Raw genomic sequence first — 18636 nt, forward strand, 5'->3', positions numbered from 1 at the left:
CCTTTGTGAATGATTGTAAGCCTGTTTGCACTTTACTAGGCTGCTATAAAACTCAGGGTGCCAAATAGTCAGAGCTGGATAATATTTCTGCCAATTGTAGAAGATGGTCTAAAGCTGGCGTTTCTTGTTTGTCTGGCATTCACAATTACTCTTAAATTAGTATAATTTGTTTGGTTTATTATAGAAATATAAAGCGTGAAATTCTATCCTCAAAGAGCGATGCCAACTCACTGGAGACAGAAAAGCTTTTTGTTCTTCTCATGTGGTAGGGTTGAGCCTATAAGCTACACGAAGACAATGCCATTGCCTGCCAAGGAGATACTTAACTTTCCATGCGTAACTTACCATATGCAATAGCACTAGCCTATTGGATAAACTTTTGGGGATGAAGTCATATTTATTTTCTTTGCAACTGCATGGACTGCCCCAGTGATTTGCTTTTTTAGTCACCTTGAGCACTCCTGAGCAGGAAGTGACAGAAGGGTGTCAACACGTTCATGTCATCTTTGGCCTCTCCACCGATACTGTCAACAAGCCAAAACGTTTGAGCCAATTAAAGGTTTAGGCTGATATAGTGATGCATCTGCTCTCTGAACAATTCATTCCTTATAGAAACATTTAATAACCTTACTTGGATTAACAGTCCATTAACTGGGTTGGGCCCTGCAACTTTACGGGAGAACACCAACCTCCTGTTGGAGCAATGGTGAAGAAAACATTGTACTTATAGAGAACTGACCTGTAAAAGCAAAGTGGTTAAACTCCTGCTCTGGGAAAAGCTGCACCATACATGCATAGGCTATGCCATATTCCTTCACTTAACCTGCTGTGTGGAGCTGATCCAGATGGGATGCTGTTGGGGGAAGGAGTAATGATAGGAGTAGTGAACCCTGAAGACAGACAGTGGGTCTGGTATGGGCTTGCAAAAGAGCATAGTGGGAACAAGAGCAGTACTTTAATTTTGGGTTGCATGTATGGCAAAACATCACCGTGCAACATATGTAACTACTCTCCCTGTGAATCAGAGAGGCTGGAGAGGTTAGCAGGGTTACCTTAGTCTTGAGGTTAGCAGGCCCTTTGCCTGGCTTTATTAACAAGGGAGCAGTGTGACTTCCTGCTACTTCAGCAGGGACTGTACCAGACCTGGGAAATGGGCTGCAGACACTCAGGAGCGAAGCCTGACCCAGCCAAGGGCAGAATGCTGCTGGGACAGCTCACACAGGACTTGTCAGAGCACCAAGGAAACGTCTGCCAGGCGTTGGTCATCTTCATGCCGTCCCAGGTCTTCCACCCCTGGGAGGAGCTCACATGACTGGGCTTTGCCCTAAGTCATGTTCTGCTTAGGGCTTTGGCACCAGACTGATGGGCTTTGGACTGCTCTTCTGTACCAAAAGCCTTGCCTGACAGTGCCCAGGGACCAGCCTTCAGTGCTGGTGACCCCTCCTGTGCTTTGAGGCTGTCCCAGGAGGATGGCTGTGGTGGCCATGCTGAGCCCCTGTGCACCCCGTGGTGATGGCAGCAGCACGATGAGAATCCCACTGCCCTGTGAACCACCACCTGCCCCACACCCCTCACCCGGCTGCCTTCGAGACCCCTACAGCAAGGCAAACCGCGGTTGCCTGTCTCCTGCCCCCAGAGCTGGCCCTGAGACACCCTCTCTCCCCCGGCCCCTGCCTGCACACCCGAGGGGGGCTCTGCGGCTCCCCCAGCTCCCCGCACACCTGAGCAGCCCCGGTGCCCGCCGGAGGCGAGAGGCAGCCGGCGGGGCGGAGGCAGGAGGCAGGCGGAGCCGCCTCTCCGCTGGGCGCGGAGATATAAGGGCAGCGCGGAGCGGCGTGGAGCGGAGCGGGAGCCATGGGTAACCGCGTCACTCGCGAGGACTTCGAGTGGGTCTACACGGAGCAGCCCCACACGCAGCGCAGGAAAGAGATCCTGGGTACGCCGAGGGGCTCGGAAGCGGCCGCCGTCGGGGCAGGCAGCCGGGCGGGATTGCAGCCCTGGGCGGGAGCTGCGGGCTGTCGGCGCTGGGAGCGGGTCGGGGCACTGGCCGCGCTGCGGCCTGGTGGGCTTAGAGGGGTCTTTCCCCCGGGGGGTGCTGCTCTCCCACACTCTCCCAGCGCCGCTTCGCCGTCCGGAGGCAGCGGGGAGGCTCGGCGTCCCGCCGAACCCAGCCGGGCTACCCGGGCGGGGGAGCCGGCGCTGGCGGGGCGACATTGCGGGGCGATCGACCGCGGCCAGGGCTGCGCCCGCGTCCCCGCAGCGCGCCCGGGGCGGGCGGTGGGGAGCCCTCCGACAGGCGGGTTCTCCCGGTGTCCTGGTAGTGCGATAAAATAAATAAGGATATAGGCGAGTGATTGCTAGAGAACGACAGAAAGTCCCCGCTGCTTGACAGGGACGGGGTGCGCGCTGGTGTTTTCAGATTGTGCAGGCAGCGTTTAGCCGCGCACACGCTGAGTTGTGAGGCTTTGGGTTTGTGGGTTTGGGCTTTTCTGAAGGTAGTTTCTGATAGGAACTAATAATTAAGAATTGTTGCACAATATTGTTGCGTATGTCCTGAAAATAACTTTTCAACACCTTATTAATAAAGAAGATTTTGATTTCCCCCTGCCCTCCCCCTTTTCTATTTGGGTCGTTTGGTTATGTTTTATTTCTTCCGTTTAATGAGTAGGATAAAGTTTTTAAAGATCTTTTATAAAGGAAGGCACTGGCTTGTGGCTGAGCTGCTGTGCAGGGTCTATGATAACTAGGTGTAGTTTCTTAACTCCTCCACAATCTAATAGATTAATCCAGGATTAATCTAAATTACAAAAACATTTCTGGTATAGTTGTGGTGGTGGAATATCCTGGTCGAGGTTTGAACTATATTCAGGAAAATAATAATTATTTTACCATGTCATAATGATAGCGAGTCACATGATGTCATTATAGAAAATTATGCTCCTTGGTGCCATGCTACTCAGCCTTATAGGCAAGGGAACTATGTTTTGGTGAGCTACAAGCAGGAGTGTGTACGGTGGGTCTCTTCCCATGCTAATCTCTTGCTTTCCTGATCTTGCTATAGAGTAGCTGAAAGTTGTATTGTAAGGTAGTGGTATAGGAGCAGTTGGACTGCCTTACCCTTGCTGCAGTAGGCTCTCTTTTTCAGAACCCTTCAACTCCATACTTGCAGAGGTTTTGTCCCCACGTTCTTTGGATTCAGAACAAGCAACTGGAACCAAGGTCCATCTCCTTCCCTGCAGCTCCCTCTGCCCTAGCTGTGGAAGCTGAAGGAAGGGCATGGAGAAATATGACATGGAAAGACAGACATGGAAGATGTGGACAGAACAATCTGACAGGGCAGAATGGATCATGCAACTAGTGTCACAAATACCAAAATGTTACCAGAAGTTGTGGAAACTATCATGATATCCCATATGATGTTGGTATAATGATCATCACTGTATTATTCAGGGCCTGAGGGTCAGAAAACCCCTGGTATCTAGGGTATGTACTTACCAAAGTGTCTCATGTCTATTGAGCTGGAGTGCACTGTAAGAATCTTACATACATATGAAAAATATGTATAAATATCCACATATTTTATGTTTTTGTATATAGAAGTGCCTTGGGGACAGCATTCCATGCTGGTAAAGGAAATATTTTCCTCCCAATAGGTTAATGATTTAGTTGCTAAGCACTGAAACTTGTTTGTTTTCTGTTTAGGCTGCAGCTTTTTGAAATGTTTGTCTCTCTCAGGCAAGGCTACTTGGACTTAAATGCAAATTGAAATTATCCACTAGGAAAAAAATATGGGCAAACTGACAAACACATAAGACAGTTTCTTTCTACCTAAGTGGTGTTTGCTTAAGATGTTGCCCCAATATGTTTCTCTAGAGCAACTGAGGGATAATTGTCTGTCACAAAGTTGTATGTCCTGGCTTGAGAGTTGGTAGTCCAGGTGTCTGTAAGACTTTTGTAGTTGGTGACAATATGTCTGAATGATAACTCTGTGATTCTAACCCCCCCTACCATAGGCAGGGACTTCTTTCACTAGACCAGGTTCCCCAAAGCCCCATCCAACCTGACCCCACCCCCAGGGATGGGGCATCCACAACTTCTCTGGGCAACCTGTTCCCGTTGAGCAGCAGAGCTATGACCTGTGTATGTCAACTGGGCGGGCTGGAAGCTAACTTATGGCGGGACGCTCTTGTGCTAGGTGAGCCTACTAGGATTGTGATTCCTAACTGCTATAATTATACCAGCAAATGGATCAACATTTTGCGTAAGGGAGAGGTGATACTTTCTCTGTTATCTCTTTGTAGTATCTTCCTCTTAGACTCTAGGTATTGAAATGTAACTTGTGCGTGGTACTGTTTAGGTGCCAACTGCTTCTAAGTTACAGTGGAGATCTCTTGCCAAGCTGGCACTTCGACCCTGATCCCATTATTCATGTTCCTGAACATGTTATTCACGCTTTTCAGTTTATGAAATGGATTTGTTTCATTGCTGTTTTCTCACCCTCTTGTTTATGAAAAGCCTGTTAGTGTCTTGTGTCAGGTCTGAGATTTGTGTAACCCTGCAGCGAGCTGTGTTAGGGAAAGACCTGGCTAAAAACTAACCTGACAGAAGAAAGTTTTTTTCCATCTAGATCTGCTTAGCCTTGCAGCATAGTTACACGAATGCTATTCGCGGGAGAGCAAGTGACTGGGTATAGCATAGAGGAGATACCTACTTCTAGCAGCAGTAGGATTTCTACTTCTTTTTAGTGGCAGGAAGAGTCTGGTGAATTTAAAAACACTTGTAGAACTATGATCTTACACAGAGGGAACTGTTGTTGTTTTTTCTGGTCTTGAGAGAAGATGAAGAAAATCATTGCTCAGATGCTGGTAACACCGCAAGCCCACAATGTGTGGTCATTTCACCTCCAAACAGTTTTCCAAATGTGAGCAATGAGCAAAGTGTTGTGGCATGGAAAGAATAAGATCTTATTTGTGCTGTGGGTTGGATCTAACTATATAAAATTACTATAGGTTGGTCAGAAAATGTCTTGCCTCACAGGATCCTTAGGGAAGCCCTTGTTTGCTGCTGAAGATGAAGGCTGAATCAGCGTTGCTCAGGGTAGGCTAGGAGCATCTGAAAATGACCTAACATTCAAGAATAATTAATAATTATATAATTGGTTCTTTGGCAAGTTATTTGGAGTAAAGATGGTGCGAGTGTTTTATATGTGCTTCATCCTGTAGAAAGGTTGACGTTAGCCTGTGGGTGTGGCATGAAACAAAAAAGCCAAAACCTATTTTATTTTATCGTTTAGTCGATTTAGGTATAATAGCTTCCAGCTCTGCTCACTTATTTAGAGATTAGTCTGCTATTTCTTATAGCTGACTCTGCTGTTGCTTATTTAAACCTCACATTTATGAAAATTCTGATAAATTGTACCTACTGAAATGTGCAAGATGCATATCTGCTTAGCTTAAATCAAAGCTCTGAATTACGTGTGCTTCTGGCAAAGACTCTGTGAGTCTGTTTCCCCTTTCTGCTGCAGTACGTGGGCACAGTGCTGCCACTGATGTGCATGCTCTCTCAGAATAGCTGCTATCTCAGTGCTCATAGAATCACAGAATCTTTGGGTTGGAAGGGATCTTTAAAGCTCATCTAATCCAACCTCCCTGCAATGAGCAGGGACATCATTAACTAGAGCAGGTTGCGCAGAGCCCCGTCCAACCTGACCTTGAATGTTTCCAGGGATGGGGCATCTCATGCCAACTCCCTGTGGGGATCACCTATGCAATGAATCATGTGAGCAGAAAGTCACTCTTTTAGGCACTTGTGGTCTTCTGCTGAAAATGTATTAAGTGCAACTGAAGGCTTCAGCTGACTCTATGTTGCAGGTTTTTGTTTCTGAGGGAGTTGGAAGCCCTCTTTCTAGCATTCCTACATTCCTTTACTCTGAACCTGCTAATAAACAAATGTAAATGAACAGGTCATAGCTGCTTTCATAGTGATGTGCTGACACCATCCAGCTCTGCCAACACCAGCAATGTGGCACCACCACGGTGCTTTGCCTCTGGTGGGCACTTCTGGGTGACCCAGCTCCCTTGGACCTGCCAGCACAAAACAATTTAGGACCTTGTGGGTGGCAAATACAAGATTAAGACCTTTACCCTTGCACAATGGATATATAAAACTTCAGTGTTGGGCTAAAAAGGTTTCATATTAATTTGTGTACTGGCGGGGGCAGGAGACTGTGCAAAGCCAGAAGCTTTTGTCATACACATCGTCCTCTGTGTGTGTCCTACCTGTGTCCTGGCTCGTGTATGGTTTGAATTAAATATAGCTCGAGTGTGCTTTTTATGAGCATGTTCATGAGCTGAGCTGCTAAAAGGCAAAATGCTATCATGTCAGCAAACTGACTTCTTTTGTTTTGTTTATTTTTTGGTACAAATAGAGCTCCAGCGTAGGGCACAGGGTAGTAAAGCTAACATCCTGTGCCTGGTGTCTCTTATTTGTTCTGGCAGGGACTCCCAGCTGATAGAACATAGTCCAGGACAGCAGCATCACAGAGATTTTTATTTTTTTCCCCGCCCTTCTGTTTAACAGGCTTTCCAAACTGAGTAGTATTGACACTTTGACTATACCTGTATGCTGCACTTGTGGTCAAAATAAAGGAAGATTAAATTAAATGTCTTCTCTTGTCACTACTAGTGTCTCATGGATGTGGGTAGGGCTGCTGCTCCTTTAAACCTGTGGGTTTGTGGGCAGCTCCTGCTCTTGCTCACATCCAAATCCCATGTATGCCAAAACATGCAAATGCTAAGTATGTGGTGTCACATCAACGAGAAATTGTGTCTGGTGCCATCACTGATGTCTAACTGGGTCTCTTCTGAGTCATCTGAGGAACACTGTCAGTGGGAACAGAGGATGAGTGAGGGTGCAGAACAAGATATTTGGTGTCTTCTGAGGAGGAAGAACACCAGGACCTAGTGACTGACAGCTTCTCCAGGAGCAATTACTCCAGCCCTAACTGAGGATCGCTGTAGGGCTATGGTGAGTGCTCCTGGATCTCCAGAGAAGGGCATTAAGGAAAAAATGTGTAGTCAGAGTAATTCTTCAGTAGTGTTTCAGAGTGAGGCATGCCTCTAGAAAGGTGACTGATGGTTACACACAACAGTGGATTGCTCTCCATGAAATGTTAAGTCCGTAAATGAATTGTTTCAGAATTACGAACACTTCTGAAAATATGCTTGCAGCATTCATTCTCTCTTGACTGCTGTTCTTTCATCCACACTGTTGTACAAGTATGAAATGCTGTCTTTCATCATCATGGTGCAGATTTCAGCTGCTCTGATGTTATGGTGTGATGACTGTGGAGCTGCCTGGGCAGAATTATTAACTACCTCTACCCACTGTACTAAAGTGCCTGCACTGCTTTTGCAGTGTGCTGACCTTGGAGACAGAAGAGTCATGACTCTGTAGAGCTGTACATCTACACCTGTATCCCCACCCTCCAAATGGCAGTACAATGGCTCAGTCTGGACAACTAGAAGCAGTGCATGTGGATAAGCTGTCTCCTGGGCTGAGCTAACATACTTTCTCAATAAGCTGGAGGCTGGAGGATCTGCTGTGGAGACATCAGAGTAGCTGGAGCTGTTCTGGTCCTGCTGTACTCTAAAGGGCAAATCCTGGTCCCATGTGGTCACTTAACTTTGTGGCCCCCCTCCCTTATCTAGAAGGGATGAATGATGGATTTTTTTTCTCCTATTCCTGTGCCCCCTCCATGCCATGATTGTGCATAATGAAGAGCTCACTATAGATTACCCTTCATGCCCATCATCATGTATTAGCCCTGACCCAGTGCTTGTTGGGAAGCAATGGACCCTGGCCATATAGAAGCTCATCATTTTTATAATGGAAAAGTGCTCAGGAAGACCAAAATGGAAGCAATTCAGGAAAGAGCAGCATGATGAAAATATCTGCTCAGATGCCTCGCAGTGTGAAACTAGCAGTCTCAAGAGTGGAGAGTAGGTGTCTGTTTACGTCTCAAAGTGCAAAGTGTAGGAAAAAAAGATGGTCTTTACTGTGTGGCTGCTACAGGTCTGATAATCCTTTACGGCTCCTGGTTCAGCACTGCACAGCAGTAGCCCTGTCTCTGATTCTGTTGCCTTAGGGACTTGTAAATGGCCAATGTCTGGTTTGCACAGCAGCCTTGCAGGATTGTCTGGGTTTTTCAACTGTCAGTGCTCTGTCTTACTAGCATTTCGTCAGCTAACTGCAAGGCATGAACATGAGGGGAAAATTAGATGCATATTTATGTTGTCACATATTTGTGTCAGAACGTTATATACAAATTGCAGTCATCAGGATCACTTAATCCGAGATTAAATGTGTCTCACTGAAGAGTGCTTGGCCTCAAATTTTGAAAGGGTCAGCATGCAACATTTTGTATGTGAAGTGCTCCTGAACAAAAAGGTCCCTATCAGGCTACACCACCAGCAGGGCTTTTAGCCTCCGTGAGCCTAGCAGCCCCACCTGAAGTTTCTCCATGCCATGGGAAACAGGAAGGGTTTATCATTATTAATGATAAACAGACACAGTATTGTGGTTTAACTAGTATGCAAAAATTTACTGTTGGAGAGGCGTTAATCATGTGTTGAATTTAATATTAAACCTTAGCAAGTTACTTAATAGTTGTCACCTGCAATAAATGCAACCTACCTGCATTGCTGCCTGCAGACACTGTTGCTGCCAGTTGGCAGTTACTACTCTGAAACCTCTTAAACGTAATCTGCAATCCTTGTTAGCTGCCACAAAAAGAAACAGGTTGAAAACTTCCATTGTTCTCAAACTACGACATAAAGCATCTCTTAGTCATTTGCCCATCTCATTAAAACTTTTTTTTGGTCAAAGTTGCTTCAGTTTGACCAGGCTGAGGAATAGAATTGGTTGCTTTACATTTCTTCATCTCTTCTGGTGACTGCAGTAACTTATCTCTACCAACTGCATGACGGAAAATTTGAGGTGGACTGACTTATTAATGGGTTTTCTGGGTTTTGGACAGGTGCCCCTAAGCAGGACATTAAGCTACATAAAATTGTATTTCTGTAACAGATTTTCTGACCAGGTCATTAGATCAAGTTATTCTTTAGAATGGATATCCCAGCACTTTGTGAAAAATTTTGGTACCTGTGTAGATACCAAAGAAAAATTTCTGGCATGTTAGCATTTCTAGTGTGAAAACTGTAATTTCAAAAACTGCAAAAACAAGGACAATACCAAAAACCCCTGGGCTTTCCAGAGATTTTTATCAAAAAGTGTGTCTGACTTTAGAAAGATGTGAACTTCTACTAGATCTTTCCCACCACTTAGAAAAATCTCTTTTGCCTGACTACGCCTCATTGTGACTTTTGCCCTCTTGTCCTCACAAGAGGAAGAATTGAGAATATCTCTTTTCTCATATTCAGAGCAATTCTCTAATCTTTATTGGCTTTGATCTCTGACAAGCTGGGCTGCTAGTTGGCCAACAGGCTCAAAAGTTGTCTGAATGGCTGCAGAGCATGACACATCAACCCGCTTCCTTAAGCAGTGCTTCATCTCTCTGAATTTCTGCAAACTTCTCAGGGTTCACTTCTATAAAAAACCCCTTCTCTGCATCCTGCACTCAGTACCTGCCACTGCTTGCAAGGTCACATGGAGTTACATGTATTGTCTCCAGCGCTTGTTTATAGTATATACATCCGCATAGATGCAAATCATTTTAATCTGGTTTTATTGCATTGGTATCATACTGTGACAGTCAGCTGATATTTACTTTTGTATTCATAAAATGGGGCTATCAAACTTATGGGGACACACCATGTAACCTCAGGGTTCAGAATGAGTGACTTGTCATACCGTCTTTGTGTAAGCTGTAATTATTGAGAAATGCAGAGTGTGAGTTAAAGGAAGGAGGCCAGTAGATGGGTAAAAGCCATAAAACAGTGGAAAAATACATGTGCAAGTTAATAGTGGAAGTGAGAAGTGTGGGCTTGTAATAGAGATCTGAAGCAATGAACAGCACCTAAGATAAGCTCTACTGTGTACTTTTTTTTTCTTAAAAGGACAAATGAATGGCCAGTAGAACAAAAGATCAGTAAGCTGGTCCTGGCCTGAAGCTGGTCCAGACCTGGCAAGCTTAGCCCACATCTCTCTGATGCTATACTGCAGTATTTGTGAGGCTGCATGAAGCTGTTGTGTGATTATCTGTGTAGCTTTCATGCCTGGTTTTGGTACGTGACTTGGGAACAGGCTAATGAATGGGAGCAGAGAAAACTTTTCTGTCTTACAGATTCCTGATATTACTGACTTTCCTGTGATGTTACCATGTGCAAAGAGTTGTACATGTTGTAAGCACTAGTGAACACTCAAATACTTTGGAATTTTTTTTTTTATGTTACATTTGTCATCTAACCACAGAGCAAAACCTGGCGAGCCTGTTGCTCAGCCCTCTTGCCCTGCTAGTATGTCTGAAGCAACAGTGTGAAAAGGGCTACAAAGAAGGCAGTTGTATCCCTTTTGTGGAAAACAGCATCTGGACTGGGCAAAATTAAAAAGGAAATTGAAAACTTGACAGAAGGTGCTTCTTAGGATTTAAATCTGGTGGGATGTGGCATACTAATACTCATTGTTGTGAAGGAATACTCATTGTTTTGAAGGCACATGATGCCACATACCGACCATCAGGGTAATTTTTTTTAATATGTCTCTATATATCTATATATATCAATGTCAATCACAATTGGACATAATGCTGGAAGTGGGAGTGAAGCCCATACGTTAGTGAAGCTTTCACTGTAGTGGCAACTCTGCTTTGGAATTGCCATTTTATAAAACTAGGGCCTCAAACGTAGGCTGATAGAAATAGAGAGTCCCAGTAGTGATTTATGTTTACCCAACCGTGATCTAATGAGGTTTTTCTCCACATTTTTCCCTTTAGCAAAGTATCCAGAGATCAAGACTCTGATGGGACCAGATCCACATTTAAAGTGGATTGTATCTGGAATGGTTTTCATGCAGTTTCTAGCATGCTACCTGGTGAAAGACTTATCTTGGAAATGGATTTTTTTCTGGGCTTATGCTTTTGGGGGTTGCATCAACCATTCGCTGACCCTAGCCATCCATGATATTTCGCACAACGTCGCCTTTGGGAACAAGCAGGCCAAGTGGAACCGATGGTTTGCAGTCTTTGCCAACTTGCCAATTGGCATCCCTTATTCTGCCTCCTTCAAGAAATACCACATTGACCATCATCGGTACCTTGGTGGGGACAGCCTGGATGTGGACATTCCCACAGACTTTGAAGGCTGGTTCTTCTGCACGCCACTTCGGAAACTGCTTTGGCTTTTCCTCCAGCCTCTGTTCTACAGCCTGAGACCACTGTATGTGAACCCCAAAGCAATTACACGGATGGAAATTTTTAATGCTCTCGTCCAGTTTTCTGTAGACCTTATCATTTACTATCTTTGGGGGCTGAAACCTATTATTTACTTAATAGCAGGTACAATTCTTTGCATGGGTTTACATCCCATTTCTGGGCACTTCATAGCAGAACACTATATGTTCTTAAAAGGGTATGAGACATACTCTTATTATGGACCTCTGAACTGGCTCACCTTTAATGTAGGCTACCACATGGAGCACCATGACTTCCCCAGCATTCCCGGATGCAAACTGCCAATGGTAAGTATGGCATGAGCACGAGTGAATTGGATTTTTATAAAAGCTGCTAAACTGTATCAAAGAAGTCACTCCAAATCATAGCAATGGAATAATTTTAATAAGAAAAAAAAAAGGAAAAAATAAGAAAGCTTTTTGGATTTGTTTCTAGTCCTTTCATTTTAAGCATGAGATTGAGAGAAATGGCTGCCAAACTGCTGTAATATTTAATTTGATGGAAACAAGAACATCTGAGCCTCAGAGGGCTTGAGGAATACTTTTTGCATCACAAAAATCTGCAAACAGTGCCCTAAATTTCTCCATTTCCTTCCCTCAGCCACTAGGTTTCATCTCTGAAATTTTTCAAGGCCCATCTAAAGTGAGGCAGGTGGCAATTACTACTTGAAATTTGTCTAATGATCAATCTGCAAACTGTATTGCTTGATTAACATCAAACAAAAGTCTTCCTATTTTTGAGATGATATACGTGTTGGAGTATGTTCCAGCCTGAAACAAATAACACTAGAAAATACAGCCTAATTCTACATGACTTGTTTTAGCTCTGCTGCCCCACCTACAGAAACTGAGGATGCCTGATCTGTCATGGGGAAAGAACTGTGGCTTTCCTCTTTTGAAAGTTAAGCCCCTTTTTGTTTACATTTTATCAGTTGTGGGAATCAAATTTGCAAAGCCCAGGTGTCTAGGAATGGTTTTCAATCTCCTTCCAGGTATGTAGCTGCTCTTCTGGGTTTTAATACAGGGTTTCCTCAGCAGGTGCTCACAGTGTTAGAGGTACGCGACTTTGAAGTATTACTCCTACATACAAATCCTCTGGCACAATAGGAAGGAAACATCTCCTGTCTGTGGTCTCATGCAAAGTTGGGGGCTACCACTGCAACATCCTCATGAGGTGGAGGTAGAGCTGAGGAGTCTGAGGTTCAGGAGCTGTGACCGCCCCACTACTGCATACAACAGTACAACATTTATGATGGTATATCCAGGCAAACTCTGCTTTATGGGTTAATGCTCTTCATCACAGAAACACTGTCTGAGAGGAGATTCAAACCAAGAGATTTTCTTGTGGTGTAGAAGAGTGTGGGGAGCCTCTATATAGCCTGCAGTTCTGTTTTAACACACCTCCTTTACTGCTGGAGGTCTGTCCTGGGGAAGCTAGTCATTCCTGATGGGGTTCTGAGCAGCCGGCAAAGCAGCCCATGCTCGCATGTGAAGTTCTTCTGTCAGGCTCCCATTGCTGATACACCCGATAGCTCAGCTGGGAAGTGCATGAGCTTAGCTTTAGTTTCAGATGTTCAAACTTGTTAGATAGGCTTAGATACTTAGATTACTGAAATGTAAATAGAAAAAGAGAAGGAGGTTAGCTCTGTGTCTTACACATGGGAGGTGAGTGACTAATTGAACTTGCCAGGACTGTTGCTCCAGACTTGATTGAGACCTGAAAAGCTCTTCCCCACCCACACCACAAATAGTTCAGCCTAATTCCTCGAGGCTGTGCAGCAGCTGGAAGCGTCTGCCCTCCTGTGTAAAAAGGATAGAGTTATTAGTTGAATTTCATGAGCTCGTGTTCATGTGTTTCTAGCTCTTGGGCAACTGAGACGCAGTGCTGGTGGACGAGCTATCAGGCTTGTCAATCGTTGTTGCCTGACAGAGCTATGTGGAAAACTTTGTCTTTGATGAGTGACCAATTACAAGTGAAAATCTACTAGGAAGTGGCAATCCTTTGGCAAAACAGTTACTGTAGAAAATCCTTTGTCCATTAAAACAACTTGGCTATTCATTTCTGCAAATTGAGAAGAAAAATTGGCTGCCTGTTTGGTGGAAGGAGATAAGGGGACAGATCCTCTCTGGATAGCTTTAATGTTTGAACTTCATAACAGGCAGGTGTAGAAACCTCCCATCGCTCTCCCCTGCTTAAGCTCCCAGCAAACTCCTCACTCAGCAAAGGTCTATTTTTTTTTCAGATCTAGTCTCTTCAGCTATTAGAAGTTCAAGTGCCTAATTGTCTAATATGGATGACCTCTCACTATAGCTATTTTTATTTTTAATTGTTGGCAAGTAGAAAGTGGAATAAAGATCTTTATTTGGTTCCTGCGTGATTGAGAGCAGGGGAGAAATAGAGTCAGAGAATAACTGGATCTTAATCTTGGAAAGTAACTGACTCTTCCATTTGCTTATCAGAAAAGTAAATTCAGCTTTGTCCTTTGTTGCAGGTGTCTCATTCAGAATGTTCCGAGTAATGTGTTTGCCACTGGAAAGACCTTTACCCTAGGAGTGTGACGGATTTGAAAGAGGAATAATTAGGCTGTGCTGTAAGCTTATAGATATTAAAGATGAGTGACATGAGTGTGCAGTAAGAACTTGTCCCACTAGTATAATGAGAGATTACACAAGAGACCATGAAATTTAACATTACAATGAGGGACCTGCTATAAAAAAATACCCTATAGACTTACGACTAGATTAGTCTTTGCATGAAGCATTATAACTATAAAATATTGCATTGTTTACCAAATGAGTAAAAAGATCCATCCTTCGTTATCTGAAGGATTGACTATATTTATGGAGAGAAGGGACAGGAGAAGAAGGAGGAACTCAGTACTCTTCCTACAAACTGCAATAAAAACTGCAGTGTTACCAGAGGCAAACTAGTTACTCATTAAGCTTGTGGGAAAAGGAAAAGACATGGTATGAAACCAGATTTATTAGACAGACAAGACTGGAAAACATGGTACATGTGCTGGTTTTGAATTGCAGATTTCATTAACCCTGTGGTGGCCAGGAGGGTTAACTTGAGTGCTTTCCCTCGTCAAAACTATGGAGAGAACTTCTGTAATATGCCTTCTAGCATTCTAAACATAATTTTTCAGCTTCTTGTTATAAGGATCTCTAGCGTCTATATAGCCCCAGGACAAAGGGTCTATAGCATACGTGGTTAAATATTAGGCTGTGTTTAACTTCTGCACCTATCTGATAGAGTGAAATGGGATTGGGGTCCTGTTGCTGTGCTCTACAACCACAAAACCAGGAGCAAAGTTTCATTCTAAAAGATGTGATTTCTTACTACCACCTTGATCTACTTGAAGAAAAGCTTCAATATACCAGATACCAAGTGCCTAAATAAGCTTCTTGCAGACTTTGTGATCTCTTGTTATCCTTCCATGATAACTTCCATTCACAACTAGAAATGAGTTAAGACTTACAGTTGAGCAAGGGAGGGAGGAATTGAAGCAAATGGACCATCACCAATGCCATATGGAGAGCTTGAGGGGGAAGTTGGGAGAAGGATCTAGGAATGCTTTGTCACAGTGCCATAATCATTGCAACGACCTATGATCTGGCTGCAAAACTTGCTACCTGGAAGCTGCCATCTGCAGGTTTTATACTGCATCCAGAATGCAACATGGAGGATGACGCTTCCAGCCTCAAACATACTTAATAGATGTACTTTAATGTTGTATTTAAAAGGGGACCTGCATTAAAACCCAATTACTTTCTGGCCTCCCACCCCCCAGATTTTCTGGTAGGTAAGGAGGTGATAATTTTGTTTTACATATGGAGATGCTGAAAGAAATTATAATACATGAACTGTTTTTGTTGGGAAACTTCTGCATAGATCCATTGTAAAAGAGAAACCACTTTTAAAATTCTCTCCTGCCATGTGATAGCAAAATGGGAACATGCACCTAACAAACTTCCTTGTCTTTTCCATACGAAAACCCTTCTGAAGTCCTCCCTCTAATTGCATTCGTTAAATTTTCCCTTTTCCCCATTCCTTTGTCACAAATATTTTATTGCAGTTTACCTTCTCCTCTCCGTTGTTTCTGTACATCTCATACAGTTGTCCTGCCCAGAGCAGAGGGACCTCGCCGGTGGTGCAAGTGCTGCCCACCTCCCTGCACGAGGTGCTGCTGGGCACAACCATGCAGAGCAAAGAACTACCTCGTGCAGGTGTGAGTCACTGTCCTGCAGCTGATCTAGGGTAACGCACTCCAGTGCAAGTCCCTGGTCGTCTCCTGTGGTTTCCATACTGGGCTTCTCATTCAGGATGAGCTGCCACCATACTCTGCAGGAAGGTGCTAAACAGATAGGCTTGGTGAACATGCAACTCCTCCACCACCTGGTGCTGGCAAGCAGCTTTCCAGCCATGGCTGGGCTGCCTGCTACCAGAATATGGCGTGAACGATCATCTTCAAAATTCACTGCCGAGTATTTTTATTAATCATCTTAATTATCCAATAATACTGGTATTCTAGGTGCCTCTTTTAAATCTATAATACAACTGCAGAATATGTGTGTGGAATATATTTAAGTTCAAGTTTCCATACTTGCGTGTTGTGTCCACCTGAGCTCTTCAGCACTATGTCCAGACTATGCTGCTGCTCATGTTTGCTTAAAGTATGGAAACTATTGGGTTGAACATAGACAGCCTGTTTATTGGCCTCTGCTCTGAGCCATTTTTTCCTACTTCGTCACTGGCATCGTTTTTAGTTAGCCTTTGGTGCCAGCGGGCACAGCCACTGCCTGAGACATTGCTCCTAGGAGCTGCATTGGTGTCTGTGATCCTCCGCTTCTATGTGCAAGGGGCAATATAGAAAGATGTTCTGAAGCCCTTGTAGTGGTCAGGGCCTACCATGATCAAGAGCCCTGCAGAATAACATAACCAGCTGAGAAAACACGTCTGGTTCAGACCATTGTTTCTGTGGGCAAGAAATATAGGGGGGCTGTGGAGAAGGGGGGAATGGTAGACTTGCCATACAAACTTGGCTAGTATAGATGAGGGCTGAATTACTGTTGCAAGTCAAAATTCAGAAGGAACATCTAAAGTGGAGGTGGGGAGGGAAGATCTGTGCATTTTCTGTGCTAGGGAATGACCGTGTCAGAGCTGGAGTGAAGCTTTTGAGGCTGGGGATCTGAGGCCCCCCTTTGTGTCTGCATAAGGCCTCATTAGCGGCTTTCATTTATCAAGGGAGTTCACTGTTTAAATAGTCCTGACACTCATCCTCTGGCTATTTCAGTTACCCAGCTGGGAAAAGGGAGGATGCAAAAACCCAAGTTAAATTATTTCTGACTGTGGTTATGGAAGGAGTGTAGGGAACTACATCTGCATCTCCAGAGATCTTACCCAGTGCCTGGAAATCACCCTTCTTCCAGTCGTTAACAAATACCTCTAAGGGGAAATGCTGATACTGCCTGAACCACACTGAAAATGAACCACATTTGAAGCACAGACCACCACTTTGAAGCAGGGTATGGGGAATTATTCGGAAGTCAGAGGTATTCAGCGAAAGGCAGAGTACAACCAGACCCAGATGGACTCTGCCACCTCCAACATGGCGCTGCCATGCCACAAGCACAAGGAGTGCATAGGGGCTGAGGTACAGAGGTAAAAGTTCTTAACAAACTTGCACGTTACCCAACCTACATCACAGGGAAGTGTCTGCTAGGAAGCTGACTTAATGAGGTAACTAGGAATTAGCAGTACTGGCTTATAATATAACTTTTGCTGGGATTCTTACCTTTTCACAAACAGTCAAAATGCTGTGTTAAGATTGTCTCATTACACCCCAGCTGCTGATGGGATCCTCCTCCCAGATCACAGTTTTTATGTAACCCTTTCGACCTTCACTAGAAGTTCTTACTGTGCTCAGCGTAGCTGGCTTTAAAATTCAGCAGAGTTTTTAAATACAAAAGTCTTGCTGTCCAGTGAGACAAATTACTCTAGAGCTTTGTTTGTCTGGGAGGCGGAGCTGTAGTAAAACCATGCCCAAGCAGTTATGTGCAAGTGTACAACAATTAACAGACTCTGCTGTTTCATAAGTGTGTTCAAAAAACAGAGCATCTAACTGGAGCAGGGACTATTGATAACTTGGGAATCTTCATGGACCCCTGAACCCGCCAGGTTTGAAACCTCGTTGTCCTCTGGTTCTGGCCTTACTCCCACTACAAGCGCCACCTCTAATGATGGTCAATGCTTCTCTGATGGCCACAGTCTTAAGACTTGGGGATTTGTAACTGGGATGAAATTTTGTAGACTCATGATCTAATAATGAATCTTGCAACATTTTTAACACCAAGCTGAGGAGAATTGCCCCTGCAATCTCCTCTGCCTGCTGGAGGAACCTGTCTCTCAGATTTGTGTCGCAGTAGCAGAATGGAGGAGAAAAAACAAAGTCTAGGCAAGGCTGTGTCTGGCATTTCCTCAGTTGGTGTTTCTCTCCTACCTGGAGCCCTCCGCAGACAAGCATTATGAGTGGTGAACAGGGCTTTAAATACAGTGTGTTGGAGTCTTTGCAATTTATAAACTGCTTTAGTCATCTCATTGTGGAGATCCCTCCACCTCCCAAATGAGAGAAAAGAGTTCTGACTGAAAGCCGAGATCCATCATCTTTCGACTTCTGACATTGCGAGGCAAAACTTAAATCATAAGTCTGCTAAGAAGTATCTAAATTTATTTAAGTACATCTTGTTTGGCTGAACTTCAGAAGCTCACAAGTAATAACAGGTAAATTCAGGTTATGGCTGTGCTATCAGATCTGAATAGGAAGACTGAAACACACCCGACACTGTGCAGCTAAATAGCTCGTTCTTTCTCTTCTTCTTCCAGGTGAAGAAGATTGCGGCAGAATATTACGATAACCTCCCACATCACCAGTCCTGGATTCGAGTTCTGTGGGACTTTGTTTTTGATGATGCTATTGGCCCTTATTCAAGGGTTAAGAGACTCTGCAAGCTGGCAAAGGAAAGCTAACGGACTAGCTCCGGCTGCTGCATTGGTGTTTTGTTTGTTTGAGTGACTCGAGTTTTCTGTAGAAGGATGCTTGTGTGTGCTGAAGTAGCATTGGTGTGTGCTCCTTAGACCAAGAGGATGAGTGTGAAAATGAAGCAATTGGATGCACTGTTTTAGACTATTGAAAATTTTTAATAAAGGATATTTGTGTACGTAACCCT

General features: G+C 44.2%; 1 protein-coding gene across 1 annotated transcript; it reads left to right on the plus strand.

The window, feature by feature from the left end:
• Positions 1-1854: 1854 nt before the first annotated feature.
• On the plus strand, positions 1855-18436 carry DEGS2 (delta 4-desaturase, sphingolipid 2; the record flags this gene model as incomplete). Its single annotated transcript, XM_082001058.1, has 3 exons — positions 1855-1936; positions 10952-11694; positions 18293-18436. 3 exons carry the CDS (start codon positions 1855-1857, stop codon positions 18434-18436), a joined length of 969 nt encoding a protein of 322 aa, XP_081857184.1.
• Positions 18437-18636: the final 200 nt, after the last annotated feature.

This window comes from Phaethon aethereus (assembly GCF_964289735.1).
Source record: "Phaethon aethereus genome assembly, chromosome: 5".
Classification (NCBI taxonomy): domain Eukaryota; kingdom Metazoa; phylum Chordata; class Aves; order Phaethontiformes; family Phaethontidae; genus Phaethon; species Phaethon aethereus.